Here is a 21,263-nt window from a genome sequence, read left to right on the forward strand (position 1 = left end):
AATATATATATATATTATCAGATAATATATATATATATATATTATCATATATATATATAATTTGACAATCAGCTCTAAATATAAGCTTTTGATTTAAACCTGTCACATGTAACTTGTGTTGATCTCTCACAAGCTCTCTCACACACACACACACACGCACACACACACATACACACACACACTGACACACCCACACACAAACACACACACACACACAGAGTCATGTGATTTCCAGTAACTGCCGAGCGGAGGAGGAGCCTCCAGTGAAAGTGAAAGTGTTCAGACTCGTTCTAACAAGGAGCAGACGTGAGGTCTGAGGCTGGTGAGTGTTCAGCAACATTTATATTATTTATTGTGTTTAATAACTCAACGTGTTTTAACAATCACACGTTACAGCAGTGGTCATCAACCAGTCCAGAGTCTTCACTGTGGATCCCAGTAAAGCTCTGGAATCACTGGCTGAGGTGTGAGGAACATCGACCTGCAGAGCCAGGTACACACACACACACACACACACACACACACACACACACACACTTCATACTGGTTTTGTGTGAGTTTTAAAGTGAATATAAAGTTGTTGCTTGTGTTTGACCTTCATTTGGGCACAAAGCCATAGAACTGAGTGGAGACACAGAGTGCTGCTTCCAGCTGTGACTGATGTGCTCTCAGTGTTACTGTCTATAAAGTTCTGTGATTCAAATCCAGCCTTTATGACGTGAACATGATTCTAGATGTTGAGTTTCTTCTCTTAGTGGCCGGGGGTTAAAGGTCACATGAACTTTTACAGTTTGTATTAATTCACTTTAATGTAGTTGATTGGTTTGAGTGGAGATCAGGAAATGCTCAAGTTGCAAAAACACTTTGTTATTCAACGTCTGTTTGTGGCTCTGCAGGTTTATTGGTGGATTTAAAAATGACATAAACTAATACTATATGAAAAGGAACTTTATTATTGTACTTGTACAATAGTACACCTCCACACCCTTATTGACTGGTATCCTAAAAATGTATTCATATGATTCATTTAATAACGTACTGTAATGATGTACTAATGGCTGAATAAATCAGGTGATTCACTGAAATATCCCAAAATAATGGAGGCTTCCTGAGGTCACCTGTCAGGAGAGAGAGAGAGAGAGAGAGAGAGAGAGAGAGAGGGACTCTTGTCCTTCCTGAGGTTTCTGATGTGATCACTGTATTTCCTTGTATATAATTACTCCTATGTACTGAAATAAATACCAGTACTACAAACTATGAAGCCCTGCATCTATTTCACAATAAAAACATTTATTGATTCAGTCCACGGAAACACTGCAGTGCTTTTATTTTGAAATGAGTAGGCTACAGGAAGTATTGCAAATATTTGTGTTTGTGACGTTTTCAACAGATAAACATTGAAACTGGTGTGAAAGATCATTTCACTGTGTTCTGCTGTAAACTGAGCGCAGAACCAGAAGGAGATAGAACAGACCTTGAATATCTAGAAGAGCAGCGTGGCCTGAGCCACTACTGAGCCGCAGCCGGTGCAACATGGACGAGGACACTTCAGAGCAAGTTGGACCCTCAACCACAAAGTAAGAGACCTGCTACAAACATGTGAAGCTCCAAACTGAATCCTCACAGAATGAACCAGTGAATAATGTGTTCTGAATAAAACATGTTTGTATTTGCAGAGGTCAGGACCACAGACTGAGAGCAGAGTCTCCAGGGTCCAGCTGTCTGTCTCTGAAGAGTGACTGGTCCATGATGACTCCTCTAAACTTCAGTAAAGAACCTGGACCCTCACCCACAGAGTAAGAGACCTGCTACAAACATGTGAAGCTCCAAACTGAATCCTCACAGAATGAACCAGTGAATGATGTGTTCTGAATAAAACATGTTTGTATTTGCAGAGGTCAGGACCACAGACTGAGAGCAGAGTCTCCAGGGTCCAGCTGTCTGTCTCTGAAGAGTGACTGGTCCATGATGACTCCTCTAAACTTCAGTAAAGAACCTGGACCCTCACACACAGAGTAAGAGACTGTTTCTACTGGGACCTGCTCTGAAGAGGATCTAGTTTCCTCTAGTGTGGCCCCTGCATTAGGACACAGCTTCATTGAAGTTGGTGACTAATCTCTCAGAATCACTCAAAGAGCTCAGACCTCCACCAAGAACCAACACGCTCCTTATGAAACCACTTTGAAATCCACTAGAGACTCATTTGGATTTGGATCTGCACCAAATTCCACACACTGGTAAACATCAGCACCCCCCCCCCCCAATCTGGTTCACAGACCACAACCTTCCACCAAGTTTACTGGTAATCTGTTGTATTTTATAATCCCACTAACGAACCAACCAACACACAAACATACTGGGTGAAAACTAAACCTCCTTGACAGAAGTGATGACAACCTGTGACTGTGACATGTGAGTTATCAGGACATGTCTTCACAGGGAGAGGAAGAGGAGTCATGTTTCTGAGGAGGAGCAGTCGTCCTGCTGTGCTTCGTGTCAGGACGTCCTGAAGGATCCAGTCTCCACCAGCTGTGGACACTGGTTCTGCAGACAGTGCATCACCTCATACTGGGACCAGTCTGGTTCTTCAGGAGACTCCTCCTGTCCCCAGTGTGGAAAAAGATCCAGAAGAGGAGCTGGAGGTCAGACAGCCGGTCAGAGCAGCACTGTACATGTGTCTGCTGATGTCTTCACTTCTGACAACAGCACATGTGATTTTATTTTGTTCCTTCATACAGCATCAACATTTAACATCGTTAGAAAAGCACAAAGTTAAAAAGCTTTTATTTTCTGTAGTTTTTCTGTTTCTGATGAAAACAATCAGCAGATTCTCAGATTCTCTGTCTCTCACATTGTTTCTTGTCTTTCAGCAGATCGTGGTCTTCAGGAGGTTTCAGATGAACATAAGCTCAGTGTGAGGAGGAGATGTGAACATGTGACTGAAGGAAGTGATGAAACAGGAAGTAGAACCCTCCTCAACAGGATCTACACTGAGCTCTACATCACAGAGGGACAGAGTGAAGAGGTTAATACTCAACATGAGGTGAGGCAGCTTGAGACGGCTTCCAAGATGAAGATCCTCCAGGACACTCCCATCAAGGTCCAGGACATCTTCAAAGCCTCCACTGACCAGCAGAGCAGCATCAGAGTCGTCCTGACCAACGGCGTCGCTGGCGTTGGAAAAACCTTCTCGGTGCAGAAGTTCACTCTGGACTGGGCAGAGGGTTTAGAGAACCAGGATGTGGGTCTGCTGGCTGTGCTTTCGTTCAGGGAGCTGAACCTGGTGAAGGACCAGCACAGTCTTCTCACGCTGCTCCATGTTTTCCATCCAGCGTTACAGAAGCTCACGGCAGAGACGCTCGCTGTCTGTAAACCTTTGTTCATCTTTGACGGCCTGGATGAGAGCAGACCTTCTCTGGACTTCAACCACAGGGAGCTTGTGTCTGAGGTCACACAGAGGTCATCAGTCAACGTGCTGCTGACAAACCTCATCCGGGGGAATCTGCTTCCCTCGGCTCTCGTCTGGATAACCTCCAGACCTGCGGCGGCCAATCAGATCCCTCCTGCATGTGTTGACAGGGTCACAGAAGTACGAGGCTTCACTGAGGCCCAGAAGGAGGAGTACTTCAGGAGGAGATTCAGTGATGAAGAGCTGTGCAGCAGAATCATCTCACACATCAAGACGTCCAGGAGCCTCCACATCATGTGTCAAATCCCAGTCTTCTGCTGGATCAGTGCTACAGTTCTGGAGCACATGTTGACCACAGACCAGAGAGGAGAGCTGCCCAAGACCCTGACTGACCTGTACTCACACTTCCTGCTGGTTCAGACAAAGAGGAAGAACAACAAGTACGGTGAGGGACATGAGACAAGTCCACAGCAGCTGGCGGAGGCTGACAGGAATGTTCTCCTGAAGCTGGGGAGGCTGGCACTCAAACATCTGGAAGAAGGAAACATCATGTTCTACCAAGAAGACCTGGAGCGGTGTGGTCTTAATGTCACAGAGGCCTCGGTGTACTCAGGAGTTTGTACTGAGATCTTCAGAAGAGAGTGTGTGATCTTCCAGAAATCAGTCTACTGCTTTGTTCATCTGAGCGTTCAGGAGTTTCTGGCTGCAGTCTACATGTTCCACTGTTACACCAAGAGGAACAGAGAAGAACTCAACAACTTCTTGGGAACAGATGGGTTCACAGACAGTACCTTCTCCCTGGATGACTTCCTGAAGAGAACCATGGAGAAATCCCTCACCAGTACAAATGGTCATCTGGACCTGTTTGTTCGCTTCCTTCACGGCCTCAGTCTGGAGTCCAACCAGAGAGTCTTAGGAGACCTGCTGGGTCGGAGAGAGAACAATCCAGAGATCATCCAGAGAGTCTTAGGAGACCTGCTGGGTCGGACAGGGAACAATCCAGATATCATCCAGAGAGTCTTAGGAGGCCTGCTGGGTCGGAGAGGGAACAATTCAAATATCATCCAGAGAGTCTCAGGATGGCTGCTGGGTCAGAGAGAGAACAATCCAGAGATCATCCAGAGAGTCATCAACAACCTGAAGAAGATGAAGAGTGATCACATTTCTCCTGACAGAAGCATCAACATCTTCCACTGTCTGACTGAGATGAACGACCACTCAGTTCATCAGCAGATGAAACAGTTCCTGACGTCAGAGAACAGATCGAAGGAACTCTCTGAGATCCACTGCTCAGCTCTGGCCTACATGCTGCAGATGTCAGAGGAGGTTCTGGATGAGTTGGACCTGAAGAAGTTCAACACATCATTCCAGGGTCGACGGAGACTGATCCCAGCTGTGAGGAACTGCAGGAAGGCTCGGTGAGTCCAGACATGATCAATAACATGTTCAATCAGTGGAGATGAGTTGTTCTTCAAATACACTCAGTGTGTGTGTGTGTGTGTGTGTGTGTGTCTGTGTATGTGTGTAACATGTACATATGAGAACAACTAGATCAGATGTGGAGAGTGAAATCCAATGTGATCACTGTGCTGGAGTTTGAGGGTTCGGACATACAACCATGTGGGGTGCAAGTGAGATTATTGTATAAACTGTATATATATATATGATCAAACAGCACAGTGTGAGGAGACGATCACTGATTCACTGACGGTTCCTTGAAACTGAAGAAGCAGGAAATATAGTTTCTTCTTCTTTCTGGTCAAACCAGAGTTCCCACTCTGCGTTTGTCCTCCACCACCAACTAGTGCAGTGTCCGTTCCTCCAGGTTCCTGACATGTTGACTTCACAACAACATGAGGTCACTGTGACCTTTGACCTTTGACCTCTTACCACCTGAATCTAATGAGTTCCTCTGTTAGTCTGATCGAACGCTTGGACCAAATCTGAAAGGATTCTCTTGAGGAGTTTTTAACAAAGAGGGGATTTACCAGGGTGAGGGTCACATGATCACGTTTTGTATGAATGTTGTGTTTTCTGATTTAATTCTCACAGATTTTATATTTTCTTTAATTACAGACTCAGTGGTTGTGGACTCTCAGAGACTCACTGGGAAGTCGTGGCCTCAGCTCTGAAGTCAGACCCCTCACATCTGAGAGAACTGGATCTGAGCTTCAACAACAAGCTGCAGGACTCAGCAGTGAAGCTGCTGTGTTCTGGACTGGAGAGTCCAAACTGTCGACTGGAGACTCTGAGGTCCTTAAATCCTTCTTCACTTTTCAGACTTTCTTTCTTATTGGGTCATTGTTTATTTAAATTGTCTCAGTTCTGCTCTGCTCACTGTCCCTCGGTCATCTGTCACTCACCCAGCCTGTCAGTCACGTCACCTCATCAACTCCATTCACCTGCACTCACCTGCTCCTGATCACTAAGAAAGTGTCAGTAAATAACATGTGGACTGAGGCCGAGCACTCGTCCTCCTCAGGTTTTCAAAATAAGACACATTCTGATTGAAACACGTTGGACAGTTGATAAGTATAGAAACAAACAGGAAGTGACTGTCAGGAGCCATCCCTACTTTAAACAGTGTTTAATTACACAAACCTGCTCAGTGACCAACACACAGAGAAGAAGCTGATGAATGAAACAATGGTCCAACATGTCTGATCTGATATTTATCTTCAGGTCACAGACTGGACTGAGGTCAGCAGCATGTTGAGAGTCTGTGTTGACATGATGACGATCCACAACAACAGGAGGACACATTCTAATATTCATATTTCTTTATCCAGGTTGGAGGGCTGCAGTCTGACAGAGATCAGCTGTTCTTCTCTGGCTTCAGCTCTGAGGTCAAACCCCTCTCATCTGAGAGAACTGGATCTGAGCTTCAACTACATCCTGCAGGACTCAACAGTGAAGGAGCTGTGTGGTTTTCTACAGAGTCCAAGCTGTCGACTGGAGACTCTGAGGTCAGTTCACTGACTGACTTTTGTAGATCTCATATCTATAAACAGCATTTATACACAATTTATCTAATTTAATTTTAATTTAACATAATTCCTCTTCATACATAAGATGAAATCATTAATTAATGAATCTGTGACAGTTTAAATATTCAGCTACTTGTTAAAACACTGAGTTTAGTTCTGGATTTCCTAAACTGATCTGCAGGACAGAGACCGGGTCCAAATAATCTATTTGTACTGAATCAGGACTCGTTTTTAGTCCAACATGTCTGATTTCATATTTATCTTCCATGTTATGAGTCTGTGCTGACATGAATATGTGTCTGTTATTTTCACACATGAACTCAGTTTAATTTACAGTTTTATTCTTTATCCAGGTTGACTCACTGCAGACTGACAGAGATCAGCTGTTCTTCTCTGGCTTCAGCTCTGAGGTCAAACCCCTCTCATCTGAGAGAACTGGATCTGAGAAACAACAACCTGAAGGCCTCAGCAGTGAAGGAGCTGCTTGATCTAAAGCAGAGTCCAACGTGTCGACTGGAGACTCTGAGGTCAGTAGATGGTTGGAGTCAGTCCACGCTGCTTTCATCAGTATGTTACTAAACACAGTCAGTATCACAGATCCAGGGTCTGTGCTACCAAGCAGGATTTGTGGTTATCAGGTTAACTTCAGGTTTAGTTTTTTCAGTTCTACGAAGCTCGTCCACTTCTTAACGAGGTAAATCACCATGGTAGCTTCTGATGAACATCTAACCTGCTCCAGGTTAAGTTGGAGATCAACCAGTATAGAAGCTTCGCCCACTGACCACAGTGACTCTACACTGTTGTTATGCAATAGTAGGAGTAGAATTGACGTTGGCTAATTATTAATAATCATGAAATATGATTATTAAAATAACAATTATTTCTTAAAAATAATCAAAAACTGATAAAGCTATTAATTAAGAATAGTAACACATTTAATTAGAAATGATACGGTTATCCATTAATAATAGTTAAAATAATTAATGAAAACAATAAAATTATCAATTAAAAATAATACAAATCTGTAATCATTGCTTATTGTCGCGGGGCACCACCCTGGTTACAGGAACCAACAATTCAATCTTTAAATATCAGTCTCAATGATATAGGTTATATTAATAATCTCAATATTTAGTATTAATGATTATATAATAAACAATGAAGGGTTTTAAGTTCGAGCCCAGGCTATAGTAACCCAGCTGTATTCACATACATATGCACAAATAATCACAGAAATACAAATACTTTAATTACAAAAGTATTTATTAAAAAGGGGAAATAAAGTTAATGTTATTTCAATGATTCTTCATTTAACAAACTCCAATATTTCAAAGATGGTAACAACAGCAGCAGCACTTATCACAATTGTCACACATGTAATACGGAGTATCTATGTGTGTGTGTGGTCGTGTGTGTTTGCCTGTCTGTGTGTGTGTGTGTGTGTGTGTGTAAGAAAGAGAAAGGGGAGTGGCTATGGCGTAATGACGTGGTGACGTCCTCTGGCCGAATTCAAGGTGATGTTACATTCACGTACTTTCAAGATAGAGGTTACCTTAGTGAAGCCACGTTGCGAAAAGCAAAATGGCTGCCGGTCACTGACCTTAACAAAGGGGATCTTTAAGACAAAGAGATTTCTTATCTCGTGGTTTTGGCGCCGAATGGCGTCGAGATGTTTAAACGCTCGTTAAATCTAGATTTCCCCATGTAACATGAAATGTATAAATGTAGGTCGGGACGTGTGTAAAAACAGGTTTAGGAGAAGAGAGAGAGAGAGAGAGAGAGAGAGAGAGAGAGAGAGAGAGAGAGAGAGAGATCAGGAAAGCTCTCAAAACATCGTCAGAGACAAACTTCCAGCGAAGCAGTCCAGTTACGTGAGATTTATCTTTTAACAGATGTAAATCTCCGCACAATATCTCTGACGGTAACACGCAAAAAGGAAGCTCCGCCTCTGTACCGCGCTCTTCTCAAAAACACAATAAACAAAGGAACCGGATGTGTCGTCTCGGCCCGCCGTGTAGCACGGCTAAAAACAGATCAGCGATCTACAAACAAACATACAATCAAACAAATGACACGCTAAGTATTTAAACTAGTCTCTGCCCAGACAATAAAGCCTCTTACTGTGGCCTCCGCGGTGTTGCTTGCGCGTGGGGCGCGGATTTCCCGGAAGTCCAGTGAATCTGTCGTTAACCTCAGGATGCGTGCGAACGGGCGGATTCCTGGAAAACAAATCAGTGTCCTGGCCTCTTAAGCGGTGCTCCGGTGGGTCTCGTGGTTGCAACGGAGGTCAGCGCTGGACCGAAAAGAGCGAAGTCTCTTGCTCTTGGAACGGAATTCGGCTTCGTCTCTTCTGCAGGGATGAGCAGCGGTTGACGCAGCTGTGGATTTGGAAAGAAAGTCTCTGAGCTCGGCCAGCGAGCGAGTGAGTTCCTGTGCACGGCCTTTTCAAGTTAAAAACAAAAATAGTCTCTATCAAAGTAAGATCAGACTTAAGATAAAAGAAAATGAAAGAAATGAAAGATAATAACTCTGGTTGCCCCCTTTAGCAACTAAATCATCTGGAAAGACCCGGAGGGGTCTGTTGACGTCTTCAGAGCAGGGAAAATGGCAGCGATTATTGATGTCTCAGTGATTTTATTCTACCTGAGAGGTTCTGCCTCCTTGAGGTGCTGGTCATAGGATGATGCTGGCTTTTAGCCAATTGAGTGTCAGAGTTGGACCTCAGTGGGCGGGGCTTGGAACTCAGCGGGGGTCCTGAAGGCGCTTCAGGACATGTTCCAACCACCAGGGGGAGATTCTCAGGCCTGCTGGAGAATGTTTTCCCTCCAAAAGTTTTACAATCCTTTGTCCTCACCGTCGGCTCCAGTGTCTGGTGTTCAGCCTCTGGACTGTGGCCCAACACTGTTGTGTGGTGCACACTCTCCTTAAAGGGACGGATAAGGGAAGTTTAAATCAACGTCTGGTTGGTTCAGTTGATCTCTAACTCACCCAGAACATCTCAATGTCTCCAGACTCATCCTGTCCCCAAAACACCAGATGACCTCAGCTTCCTGGAGACAGGTCCATGTGTGTGTCCTCAGAGAGAGTGAGACAGTGTGTGTCCTCAGAGAGAGTGAGACAGTGTGTGTCCTCAGAGAGAGTGAGACAGTGTGTGTCCTCAGAGTCAGTGAGACAGTGTGTGTCTTCAGAGACATTGAGACAGTGTGTGTTCTCAGAGACAGTGAGACAGTGTGTGTCCACAGAGTCAGTGAGACAGTGTGTGTCCTCAGAGATAGTGTGTGTCATCAGTGACAGTGTGTGTCCTCAGAGACAGTGTGTGAGTGAGTCTGTGTGTCTGTGTGTGTGTGTGTGAGTCTGTGTGTGTGTGTGTGTGTGTGCCTGTGCGCTCCCAGATAGCGCTCCGGTCCGTAGCTCCGCCCCCTGCCCCGCGCACTCGCTCAGAGAGACACAGTGAAAGCAGAGCTCGCTCTCTATGAGCAGCCTCTCAGTGTCCGACTGCTTCTTAACTATGGAAACAGTGAAAACCAGAGTTTCTCTGGTCTCAGCTGATCAGAGATCAGCCCCTCAGCTTCTTCATCAGAGCAGAAGCTGCAGTTGGTTTGTACCGAGCTGCAGTTTCTGTGTCCGGCTCCAGTCTGACCTGCTCTCCCTTTTTGTTTTCACATTTAAAACTAAATATATATTTTTAAGCTATTAGGCTGCAGCTATATGTTTTTATAGAAAAGGACTAAAACTAGACTAAAACTAAGAAGGATAAAAATGACTAAATGTGACATTTTCGTCAAAAGACTAAGACTAAATCAAAAATAGCTGCCAAAATGAACACTGCCACAGAGTCAGTAATACAGTGTGTGTCCTCAGAGACAGTGTGTGTCCTCAGAGACAGTGAGACTGTGTGTGTCTTCTTGTCTTCCACTCGTCTTGTTAGTAAACAACAGATTCAGATCTCGTGGCCTCGAGTTATTTATCTCGTTCACACGTTATTATGTCGTGGTCACGTGATATATTTTGACCAGATGCCACCAGGGGGCGCTGTAACTTACACAAACTGGACCACAGCTGACAGCCTCACACGAGGGACAGAGACGGTGTCGTCTTCATCTGATCTGAGACAGTTTGTCCTCTCACTTCATCAGTGAAGAACTGATCAGGTGGATCTTTGTCACAGCTCTGAGATCAGTGGGACTGAAGCCTCTCCTCATCACATGGTAACCAGGAGCTCTTCATACAGAGCAGAACCTCTGCTGAGGTCCATCTGTCTCCTCTGGTCCCAGTTTGTCAGAAGCAGATGTTCATCAACACACAGTGAAACATGGCTTCACCTGTAACAGCAGTAAATCCACCTCTCAGGTGTCCACTCTGCACTTTGACATGCAGAGGACACACACTGAGCTCTTAGCGTGTTCATTCAAACACGTGAACATGAAGCAGAGAGGAAGCTGCTCCACCTCTGAACAGGACTGAAGTCCCTGCTGCTCTTTCTACTGGATGAGCTGCATCACTGACTCACAGCTGCTGAAGTGAGTCTCTGTGACACTGATGTCTTCTTCTCTCAACAGGTGGAAGTGGAGATCTTGGTGGATCTGAGTGTGAAGAGGACAGTGTGAAGAGGACAGTGTGTGTGGACGGAGGCTGAGCTGTGTCCTGAGGATCCAGAGGCTGAAGCAGCAGCAGCTTGTGTGTAGTCTCCAATCTACACAACCCCTAATCTGCATGTGTTTGTGAGATGAAGCCGGAGTACCTGGAGAAAACACGGGGAGAACATGCAGACTCCACACAGGAAGACCCCATCTGAACCGGATTCAAACCAGCAACCTTCCTGCCCCGATTGTGTTTATTCACATGAAGAATGTGTTTCTTGAAATGACACAACACAAGCAGAATATATAAACCCTCTATAAAGAGTCACATACAGTGTGTTTAAGTTTGTCTTTATTATTGTCCACCTTTGTCCCTCAGTGTGTCTCCATGTGTGTAGAACCACATTCTGTGTATATGTTTGTTTATGATCTTAAAGTTCCTGGATTCACGTCACAAATTGATTTAGTTCAACACAAAGTTCAACACATTGAAATCACTTTGAGTTTAAAATCAGAGTTTTGTCTTTGACACAAAAGATCAAAACTCTGGACTTAAAAATGGGACGTTTTCATTTCTGCATCAGGTGCAGAGCGGTGGTGGCTTTTCTACTTTTGACCCACAGGTGGCGCTGCAGTATAACAGCAGCACATCCCAGTCAAAGCCTTTATATTCAGTCTATGAGTCAAACACATGGATCATTTCCTCTGTGACAAACCAGATGTAACGAGAAGAAAAACATCTCAGAGAGAAAAGTTCTGTTTCTACTTGTCTCTGCTTTAATGCTCAATAAACATCCTTCCACCGACTTCACTGGAATCATGACTCAGCTTTTCTTTCCTCTTCAAACAAACTGGTGGAAACATCTCGTCCTTGGTGCAGGTACAAGAACAAAATCACCAGTTTGACATAATGGAAACAAGCAGAAGAAAAGTGAATGAGACATTTACAGTATGAAGAAGAGTCGATGAAGAGCAGAGCATCTTTAAGTCTCTGAGGAAACTGTTTAATAAACATTTTACCATATTTAATAGAAAACTGACCCGAGGACGTTTTATACAAACGTAGATGAAGATTCTTGTTGTACGTTCTCGACCACCACCTCAGAACAACCACCAGGGGGAGACTGTAGCAGCCTCTGGGAACAGCTGCATGCTGGGAAATAATTGATGATGGGAGGTTCACAGCAGAGACAAGGGACAGAAAGTGTCTGAGAGATGATGTCCTGAAGACAGTGGACATGTTGGGCCTGTTGTGTTGATCAGTTTGTGTTATTTTGTGGAGACACTTGTCTCAACATGATGATGTCACTTCCTGTTCAAGCCCGTCTCAGTTCTTTGTGACTTCAGGATCAGAAATGTTTGACAGAGTCAGTTCCTGACAGGCTCCAGTTCTCACTGTGTGTAGAGGTCATCATGTGACTTTGTGATGATCCTCAACACACGTGTGTCAGTGTAACATGTGACTGTGACGCCATGTTCATGAACACGCTGCTGTAACATCTGTCCAGTAGATGTTGAAGCTCTGAGGTCCACTTCCTCTGCAGCAGAGTGAGACATCATCTCTTCATGGAGCTGTGTGTGTGTGTGTGTGTGTGTGTGTGATTAGAAACCTTCAGGAGGAATAACAGGTTCATTTTCTGTTGACGGTTTCACTTGAGGTTAATGAGTTTGTGCTCCAACAGACCTGAGGAGGAGGAAGAGGAGGAGCCGCTGTGATGAAGAAGGTTTTTAACATTAATCTCTTGTTTGTCTCACAGAACAAACTCAATTTTACCTTTAGATTGTTTATGTGTCACAGGCATGATGGTTTCACATGGTTTTATTTGAATAATTGTTAAAAGTTAAAACAGTTTTGGTTCTGTTCACATCATCGTATTCACTCATCAGCTTTTATTTCTTTATAATTTGTATTTTTTTATTCATTTATTTCCTCTTTCTGAAGACAGTTGCACTGATGTATTTGTTTGTTTATTTGTTTGTTTGTTTGGCTACTCTCTAAACTAGTGTTTGTGTTTGAGGATCCTCTTGATGCCTCCTGTGTCCTCGCTGAGTTTCCCTCCAGTGAAACTTCTCATATCCCAGTGGGAGGAGGATAATTCTCCTCCTCTGCTGGGAGCCCTGACGAGGTCAAACTGGTTTCACCTCCTTCCTCCCACCGTCTGCATGAATTCTACATCACTCCATGTAAAAGCGCCCTGGAGCAAAGGTCACAGCCCATTAAAGTCAAAGGTTCATCCTCTGGAGAGCGGGAATGGGGTCACGTCAACCTGGAAGTTAAAGTTCTTTATTTCCTGTTCACGATCTGATTCATGATCAATTCTCATCTCATCTATGAGAATAAAACAAGATCATAAAAGATAAAGTTGTGTTAATGTGTGTTCACTCGTTAGTTTGTGGTCTTAATGTTTCTGAGTCTTGTTACTTTGTTTGTTTGTTTGTTTGTGTGTTTTCTTGTGTCAGCAAGATGACACACAAACATGTAAATGATGAGACACGAACCAACAATCAGATCTGGGATTTTTTATTTCTCCGTCTTCAAAGTGTGATGCTCAGTCATTTATGTTTATGGAACTCTGTCTCTTTGTGTTTTCTGTTTCCTGTTTTATTTTGTAGCCTCGCTTTCCCTGTGTCTTGTTCCAGCTTCTCAGTGTGTCACTTCCTGTCTTTGATTGTCATCTCCAGTCCTCATGTGTTTCACCTGTGTGTAATTGCCCCTGCCTTCCTTCTGTGTATTTAAGCCTCTGTTTCCCTTCGTCTGGTGTCGGGTCGTGAGTTGTTCCTCTACACGTCGTGAGATATGGTTTGTCTGCTCCTGCTGTCTCGACCAGCTTCTCCGTGCGCTTTGTGGCCAGAACTTACCTGTTAGTGTTAATGTTTTGTTTTTGTCTTGTTTAAAGCCCTTTTTATATTAAATACCTTTTTGTGAACAACCTCCGCATCCTGGGTCCTTCTCCTCCACAAACCGTAACACAACGTGTGCAGAGACAATGTTGTTTCCATGACAACAGCCGCCTCAATGTGGATTTTATTTTCTTATTTCAATTTATTTTCAAATTTCATTTTAAGTAAACAAATGTTTTTATATTAGAAAATAAATGAAAGAGATGAAATGAACTGATTAGAGTGAAAGTGTTATATCTGTTTTATTGAGACACACACACACACAGATACACACTCAGAAACACACACACAAACACACAGAGAGAGACAGAGAGACACACACACACACACACACACACACAGACACACACACACACAGGGAGAGAGAGAGAGACACAGACACACACACAAACACACAGAGAGAGACAGAGAGACACACACACACACACATAGACACACACACACAGGGAGATAGAGAGAGAGAGAGAGACACACACGCAAACACACACACAAACACACAGAGAGACAGAGAGACACACCCACACACACACACAGGGAGAGGGAGAGAGAGAGACACAGACACACACACACAGAGACACACACAGAAACAAACAGGAAATGTGTGTTAACAGTAAGGATAACAATAAGTTGATGAAGTGACATGATATGAAAGAAGCTGCTGTTTATTATGTCCTTGCCCTTCCTCTTGATTTCCCTCCTCTTCCTCTCCTCACTATCATTCATCATCTCTTGATTCTCTTCACCTCCGCCGCTGCAGTCGCTCCTTCACTCGGTTGGAGGCTCGTCTCTCTCGGACGTTTCCTTGCTGCTCTCCTCCGTCGTTCATCTTCATCTCAACAAACACTGAGCGTTTGTTAAAAATAGAAGATTTATTTTCTGAGGATGATTCTCTTTAAAGTTGGTCCGGCACTGTATTGATTATTGATTTGTCTTTTTCTTTCCCTCCTCTGCTGCTCTTCATCTCTATGTAATTGCTTCTCAAACCTGCAGCCTCAGTGTGTGTGTGTGTGTCTGTGAGTGTGTACAATATGTTATCCATGTGTGTATTTGACGATGATGCCTTCACTGTGTGTTTGTGACCTTTGACCTCCGCAGAGAGCACTAAAGCATTAAGCTGCTGATTGTTGAGGACTGTGAAGATTACACCTCTCTCTCTCTCTCTCTCTCTCTCTCTCTCTCTCTCTCTCTCTCTCTCTCTCTCAGGTTGTTAGAACGATGCAGAAAATGGATTTTGTACAGAACGATATAAAAACGTCTGAGAGCCTCAGTGTTGCCACAGGAACAGCAGCACCAGTTGGTCAAGGACATACATTCACACTTCAATATATATAAAAAGTATTTTTGATTTTGAAATAGTCATTATTTTTATGATTTCCCTGTGATGCAGTCAAACAATCCTCTCAGAAAGGTTGTGTTCAGGGTCCATCTTGAGTTTTCTTACATCAATGACCAGTATCAGCTGCTGGTGAGAACTCTTCATCCTGTGGTGAACCCATAGCTCCATACTGGGACCTGTTTAATTCAGACGCTACCACTGGAGTGTGTTTTCATAGATTTACATGTGACCATGTGAAACACACAATCCTCAGAGAATCTCCGGCTGCGTCGAGGATGTGAAACCCTGGACGGCTGGTTTGTCTCCAGCTCGGTCAGGACGTCCACACGGAGACGAGGGACAACTTCCTGTTTGAGGTTTGAACTTAAAACTTTCTGACAGATTGTTGATATGTTTTCATCAAACTGATGAATCAGCAGGAAACAACTGAAACAACAGCAGAGAAAAATGAAACATAAATGATAACAGGACAGACAATAGAGACGGAACTATGTACACACTAAAACATGTATCTATACAGTTTGATGGATGCTAACATGGACATGAGAAATACACACACACACAGACACACAGACACACACACAGACACACTGTATATGATAAAGTGACTGAGATAAACAGATGTGCAAAAATGCACAAATCCAGAACAATACAAGTGTGTGTCTGTGTGCTTTTATCTTTGTGTGTGTGTGTGAGACAGGGTGTTGACACTGCAGAGCATCCCTCTCTCCCTGTGTTTCTGTGTGTCTGTGTGTGTGTGGTTGTGTGTGTAATTACTGTGCTAGGCTGATAAACGGCTCTCACAGGACTCACCATCAGCAGGAGGGAGGAGGAAGAGGAGGAAGAAGAGGAGGTGAAACAGATTCCATTTGAACGAGGTGGAGGAGAAGATGAGAGATAAACACCAAGAAAAGGAGGAGGACAGAGAGAGTGAGAGGAAGAGGAGGAAGAAGAGGAGGTGAAACAGATAGCGTTTGAACGAGGTGGAGGAGAAGATGAGAGATAAACACAGAGAAAAGGAGGAGGACAGAGAGCGGGAGAGGAAGAGGAGGAAGAAGAGGAGGTGTAATAAATAGCGTTTGAACGAGGTGGAGGAGAAGATGAGAGATAAACACCAAGAAAAGGAGGAGGACAGAGAGAGGGAGAGGAGGAAGAAGAGGAGGTGAAACAGATAGCGTTTGAACGAGGTGGAGGAGAAGATGAGAGATAAACACAGAGAAAAGGAGGAGGACAGAGAGCGGGAGAGGAAGAGGAGGAAGAAGAGGAGGTGTAATAAATAGCGTTTGAACGAGGTGGAGGAGAAGATGAGAGATAAACACCAAGAAAAGGAGGAGGACAGAGAGAGGGAGAGGAAGAGGAGGAAGAAGAGGAGGTGAAACAAATAGCGTTTGAACGAGGTGGAGGAGAAGATGAGAGATTAACACCGAGAAAAGGAGGAGGACAGAGAGAGGGAGAGGAAGAGGAGGAGCGATGAAGAATCAGAGGATGTAGAGGGAGGTGATGAAGACGAGGAGGAGCGGGGGGGTGTATTGATTCTCTGACAGCAGGGATGTATTTCATTGGGATCGAGCTGCAGTCGCACCATAAATACACAACACACACACACACAGTGTTTGTCTTTGACACAACCCACTGAGTAACACACTACTGCAGAGTCTGTTGTACACGTGAGTGTAATGTTGTATTCTTTTATTATCATATTATAAAGTAAAGTTGTGTGTTTGTAATGTTGTGTTGCCCATTACAGGTTAGAAAACCTTGTGCTCATCCTACCTGGTTTATCTGAACTCAAAAATAAAGTTTTTCAATATAAAGTATGTGAATATAAAGTATGTAAATATAAAGTATGTAAATATGAAGTATGTAAATATAAAGTTTTTCAACATAAAGTATGTAAATATAAAGTATGTAAATATAAAGTTTTTCAACATAAAGTATGTAAATATAAAGTATGTAAATATAAAGTATGTGAATATAAAGTATGTGAATATAAAGTATGTAAATATAAAGTATGTAAATATAAAGGCCTGCTCGAGGGTAAAGAAAACAACAACTCGTACATTTGAGATGAAACACACAAGTGAAAACATGACTAAGGATTATTTTTTTATGGGTTTCTGCCAATCGCTCCTTTTCACCTGAGTCTGACTCACTGGAGCTTTAAGGTCGAGACCAGATGAGGAATAATATCAGATTATTTATTAATAACAATCATTAAATTAGAATCAAATCAACGTCCACAGACTTAATTTAGCAGGAGAAAAATCTGTTTTACACACACACACACACACACACACAAACAGAACGTGACCAGTTGAAGACAAAGTGATGTAGAAACACACTGAGGTTTTAAAATGTTTAGTTCTCAGTTGAGTTTGTTTTTTATTACAAACAGAGGAGATATAATTTCAAAAAAGCCCCAAAGGTCATTAAATAAATTAATGGACGACACACTTTATTATTCTTTAACTGCTGTTGGAACCTGTTTCTGTTTTCATAACGTCCTCTGAGAATCATATTCAATGATTGGACTCATATTTCACACTAACTCTCTGGTGCTGCTGGGCTGTGCAAGGCGTCTGATGTCAGATGGTCTTGATGATGATGATGCTGCTCTCAGCAGATCATATCGAAGCACAAGCACAAAAAGAGGAAATATAATATAATTTAATTTGTTTGTAGCTGAAGCCACACAATGACACACATCACACACGTCACTGCCCCGACTCCTGAAGAACTCCAGTTCCTCCAAAACACACAAAACCAAAGAAAACCTCCTCATGAGCTTCAGCGATGGAACAGTGTATGAGCTCAGATTTTATTTAGAAAATCTTTGTCAGTTTAATTGTTTCAACGTCTAATGAGAAAATTGAGACGACCTTGAAAAGTCAACCGAGAATTATCACAGTTTAATTATTTATTATTATTATTAACAGCAGCTTTATCATGAAACAACTCGATGCTGCACTTTACGTCTCTGATAAAAGCTGAAGACCGTGAACTCATGAGAGACCACTGACATCTGCATGTTTCACATTCCACTGTCGAGTGTTTGAACCTTGAGTCTCCGGCAGGAGGAGGAAACACACAAATAAAAACATAGAATCTTCATTCAAAGTGTCTTTTGAAGGATTCCTGCCCGACAACCGACAACAGACAACAGACAACAGACAACAGACAACAGGCACACGGACCTGCTGGAGGTTCTGATCCGTGAAGGAGACACAAGAACACGCTTACATGTGTGATGTCACAGAGATGAATGAACAGGTGAAGAATAATAAGAAGGAAGAGACAGAAGAAGGGAGGGAACATGCAGGGATTCAGAGCAGGTGGGAGGGAGAAGGGAGAAGGGAGGAGGAGGAGGAGGAGGAGGAGGAGGAGGCGGAGAGGGAAATTAATTGCCGGCTGCAGGTTATTGGCTGAGCTGCCGCGGAGGCTGCTGCTGTTGTTCCAGCGCAGAGAGGAAGCTGCAGAAGAGACGAGAGAGCAGCGAGGAAACATCTGTCCACTGAATCCTCATCCACCACCGGCTCGGTCCCACATCCCATCACACATCTGTATTCAGGCTGCTCGTACAGGAAACACTGGATCTGTGGGAGAGAGGGAGAGGAGGAAAGCAGCTGCAGGAGGAGGAGGAGGAAGAGGAGGAAGAGGAAGGAGGGACGCTGCCGGGGCGAGAACCTTCTGGAGGCTGAATCCCCTCAGGACATCCAGTGGTTGGTGTTTCCTCACACATCTGGAAAGGTGCAACTTAAAGGATTTTAGAATCAAATCTCTGCAGCTGATTTTGATTTATTCATCTTTTACCTCCGGCTGCTGCAGGAGAGACAACGATGAGTTTCTGTTTGTGTTTGTTCCTCTGAAGCTGCAGTTTGCATTTCAATAGTTTGAGATTCATTTCAGTTCATGAAGTGTGATTCTAGAGCAGAAACCTGGTTTATTACAATTGTTTACGAGTTATTTTCTAGATTAACTGATTAATCATTTCTTCATCAAGTAGATAAGCTTTAAAATTCAAGACAACGTCTTGAAGTTGCTGAAATACTGAATTATCTCAATTATCTGTTAAATGAGACGAATGGATCTGGATTAAAAACACGTTTGCTCTGAAATATTCCTCAATAATCAAATCCAAACTCTGTTGCTGATAAATTTAATTATTTAATCGAGTGATTTCCAACATGTCCGGCTTCAAACAAACAAAAATCAATTCATAGATTAAGAAAATAATCAGTTATCACCAAGGAACAAAAATAAAAAATATCAGAATCATTTTAATTTTGTGCAGCATACAGTTTTTCCTAATGACCTGTTTGCTCTGTAGCTGATTAGGTTTAATCTTCACACATTAACTGCTGCTGTAACATATTGGTACAAACCAAGAAATTCCTTTTGTCTTGATTATACATTTTTCTTTTTTTTAAACGGCACAAATGTTAAATCTGAGCAGAACTTCAGGATCAATCTCCTGGAAACAGCTTCTGACAAGCGGGAGAGTGTTCACGTCTCCTCTCTGATCCGAGTGTGAAACCAGAATCTCATTTCTCTCTCTCCGTGTCCAGGAGCAGAACTAAGCCGGATTTAACCTTTGTGGAGAAATGTCGGAGCAGCAGAGGATGTCGAGGGATGAGGGGAGAGAGAGAGGAGGAGGAGAAGCTGGTGGTCTGAGGATCTGACTCCTGCACCTCCGTCTGCCGGAAGAGGATTTCTGAGGAGTTACAGGAGGACCTCACTTCTCTGGATTATCAGTCCTGAAGGAGATTTAAGAACCTGAGTCAGGAAACACTGAAGATTCACCGAACTGATGAAGTTTGAGGAAACAAGCTGAAACATTTCTTGAGGTGAGAGAACAGAAAGTTCCATCGATTCTTCATTTCCATCTTCTTTCTGCTTCTCTTCATCTCATCCTCGAGTTTCTTCCCCTCTTTCCCTCCTTGGTATCGGCCGGCAGGAGTCCCAGGGGAGCGAGTTGTATGAAGCAGGTGTTGATGACAGATAAGAGCAGATAACAGGAGGGAACACAGGCTGAGCTCCGGCTGAAGGTCTCTGTCGCTCTGTGGGAGGGGATCACACCAGAGGGGGGGGGGGGCTCCCAGGCCTCAACATGGACGAGAGACTGAAGTGAAATCACAGGAAAATGTCTGTTAGATCAATAAAGTGATGAAAAACCAGATAGACTGGAGTTTAGTTTAACTTTTATACAAAGTTAAATCAAAAGATTATAATTGAAACTTAAAATCCACTTTTTATTTCTGAATATTTTACTGTTGCTGTTCATATTTTTGAATTCTTGATGCACACGAGACCAGAAAAGATAAAAATTCTTCACACAAACGATTCTGCCACAGATTCAAATACAAACCAGTTATTTTATGATCAACACGTTAGTTTTTCAATCTCTCTGCTCAGATCATTTATTAAACTGATGTTTAATATTTCAGGCTCAGATCAGACGGAGATTTGCTGTAGATCATCTCATGTGTCAGAACGAAGGCCGTTTTAAACACTCACTGATGTTCAGATGAATTATTGAACTGAGCTGAAAGTCGATGGAACAGTTTTCAGCCTCGAGCCGTCGTCGTGTTTTATTCATCGTCACTGGTTTGTTTCCACTGCAGCTTCACGTGACCCTCAGGAAACAGAAACTGAGGAATCGTTCAGAAGACGAATAAAGAACACGTGGTTTCATCAGGTGAGAAGCTTCAGACTTTAATCTAGAACCATCTTTACAGGGACTAGAAGGTGAGGTCATCGTTATCTTTATCCATCAGCATGACATCATCTTTAATCAGCTGATGTATTTAGTCACAAAGAAAAGACAAGAACCAGGTTAGAACTTCAGCACACACACACACACACACACACACACACACACACACACACACACACACGCACTATGTTTTTCAGTGTGATGAAGAGTCGAAGCCTCCTCATCACTCGGCTGCTTCAGTTTCCTGCTTCATCTCACTTTGTGTCTGAGGGACAGAAACACTGAAGATGTTTTTCTTTGTGCTCAGACGGACGGAGTCGTGGAGAGAAGCCGACAG

General features: G+C 43.3%; 1 protein-coding gene and 1 long non-coding RNA gene across 8 annotated transcripts in view; both read left to right on the forward strand.

Moving 5' to 3' along the window:
- Window positions 1-247: 247 nt before the first annotated feature.
- Window positions 248-11,783, forward strand: LOC133956395 (NLR family CARD domain-containing protein 3-like). Of its 7 annotated transcripts, none has more exons than XM_062391387.1 (11): window positions 248-322; window positions 400-493; window positions 1,391-1,577; window positions 1,677-1,796; window positions 1,896-2,015; window positions 2,440-2,642; window positions 2,871-4,827; window positions 5,486-5,662; window positions 6,199-6,375; window positions 6,750-6,923; window positions 10,956-11,783. In XM_062391387.1, the coding sequence occupies exons 3-11, from the start codon at window positions 1,534-1,536 to the stop codon at window positions 10,981-10,983; spliced, it is 3,000 nt and encodes a 999-aa protein (XP_062247371.1). In that variant the 5' UTR covers window positions 248-322; window positions 400-493; window positions 1,391-1,533; the 3' UTR covers window positions 10,984-11,783. The 7 variants fall into 7 exon arrangements, with proteins under 7 accessions (XP_062247371.1, XP_062247374.1, XP_062247375.1 ...); XM_062391390.1 differs by having other exon boundaries at window positions 1,452-1,577; XM_062391386.1 differs by having other exon boundaries at window positions 251-322; window positions 397-493.
- Window positions 11,784-19,985: 8,202 nt separating this feature from the next.
- The window catches only part of LOC133956432 (uncharacterized), a 1,456-nt gene continuing 178 nt past the window's right edge, over window positions 19,986-21,263 (forward strand). The window contains exons 1-3 of the long non-coding RNA XR_009921144.1: window positions 19,986-20,057; window positions 20,835-20,908; window positions 21,234-21,263. The exon at window positions 21,234-21,263 is cut by the window's right edge and continues 178 nt beyond it. This is a non-coding gene — a long non-coding RNA (uncharacterized LOC133956432). The remainder of the gene's footprint in view (window positions 20,058-20,834; window positions 20,909-21,233) is intronic.

The sequence above is a fragment of the Platichthys flesus genome, chromosome 7, assembly GCF_949316205.1.
Source record: "Platichthys flesus chromosome 7, fPlaFle2.1, whole genome shotgun sequence".
Taxonomy (NCBI): domain Eukaryota; kingdom Metazoa; phylum Chordata; class Actinopteri; order Pleuronectiformes; family Pleuronectidae; genus Platichthys; species Platichthys flesus.

What these genes read in the sequence shown, in the direction of transcription:
- LOC133956395 (XM_062391387.1), top strand. Translation starts at nt 1,534, where the DNA reads ATGGACGAGGACACTTCAGAGCAAGTTGGACCCTCAACCACAAA. An exon ending in CCTGGACCCTCACACACAGA is followed by an intron (nt 2,016 to 2,439) that starts GTAAGAGACTGT and finishes ATGTCTTCACAG; the next exon opens with GGAGAGGAAGAGGAGTCATG. An exon ending in TGTCGACTGGAGACTCTGAG is followed by an intron (nt 6,376 to 6,749) that starts GTCAGTTCACTG and finishes TTCTTTATCCAG; the next exon opens with GTTGACTCACTGCAGACTGA.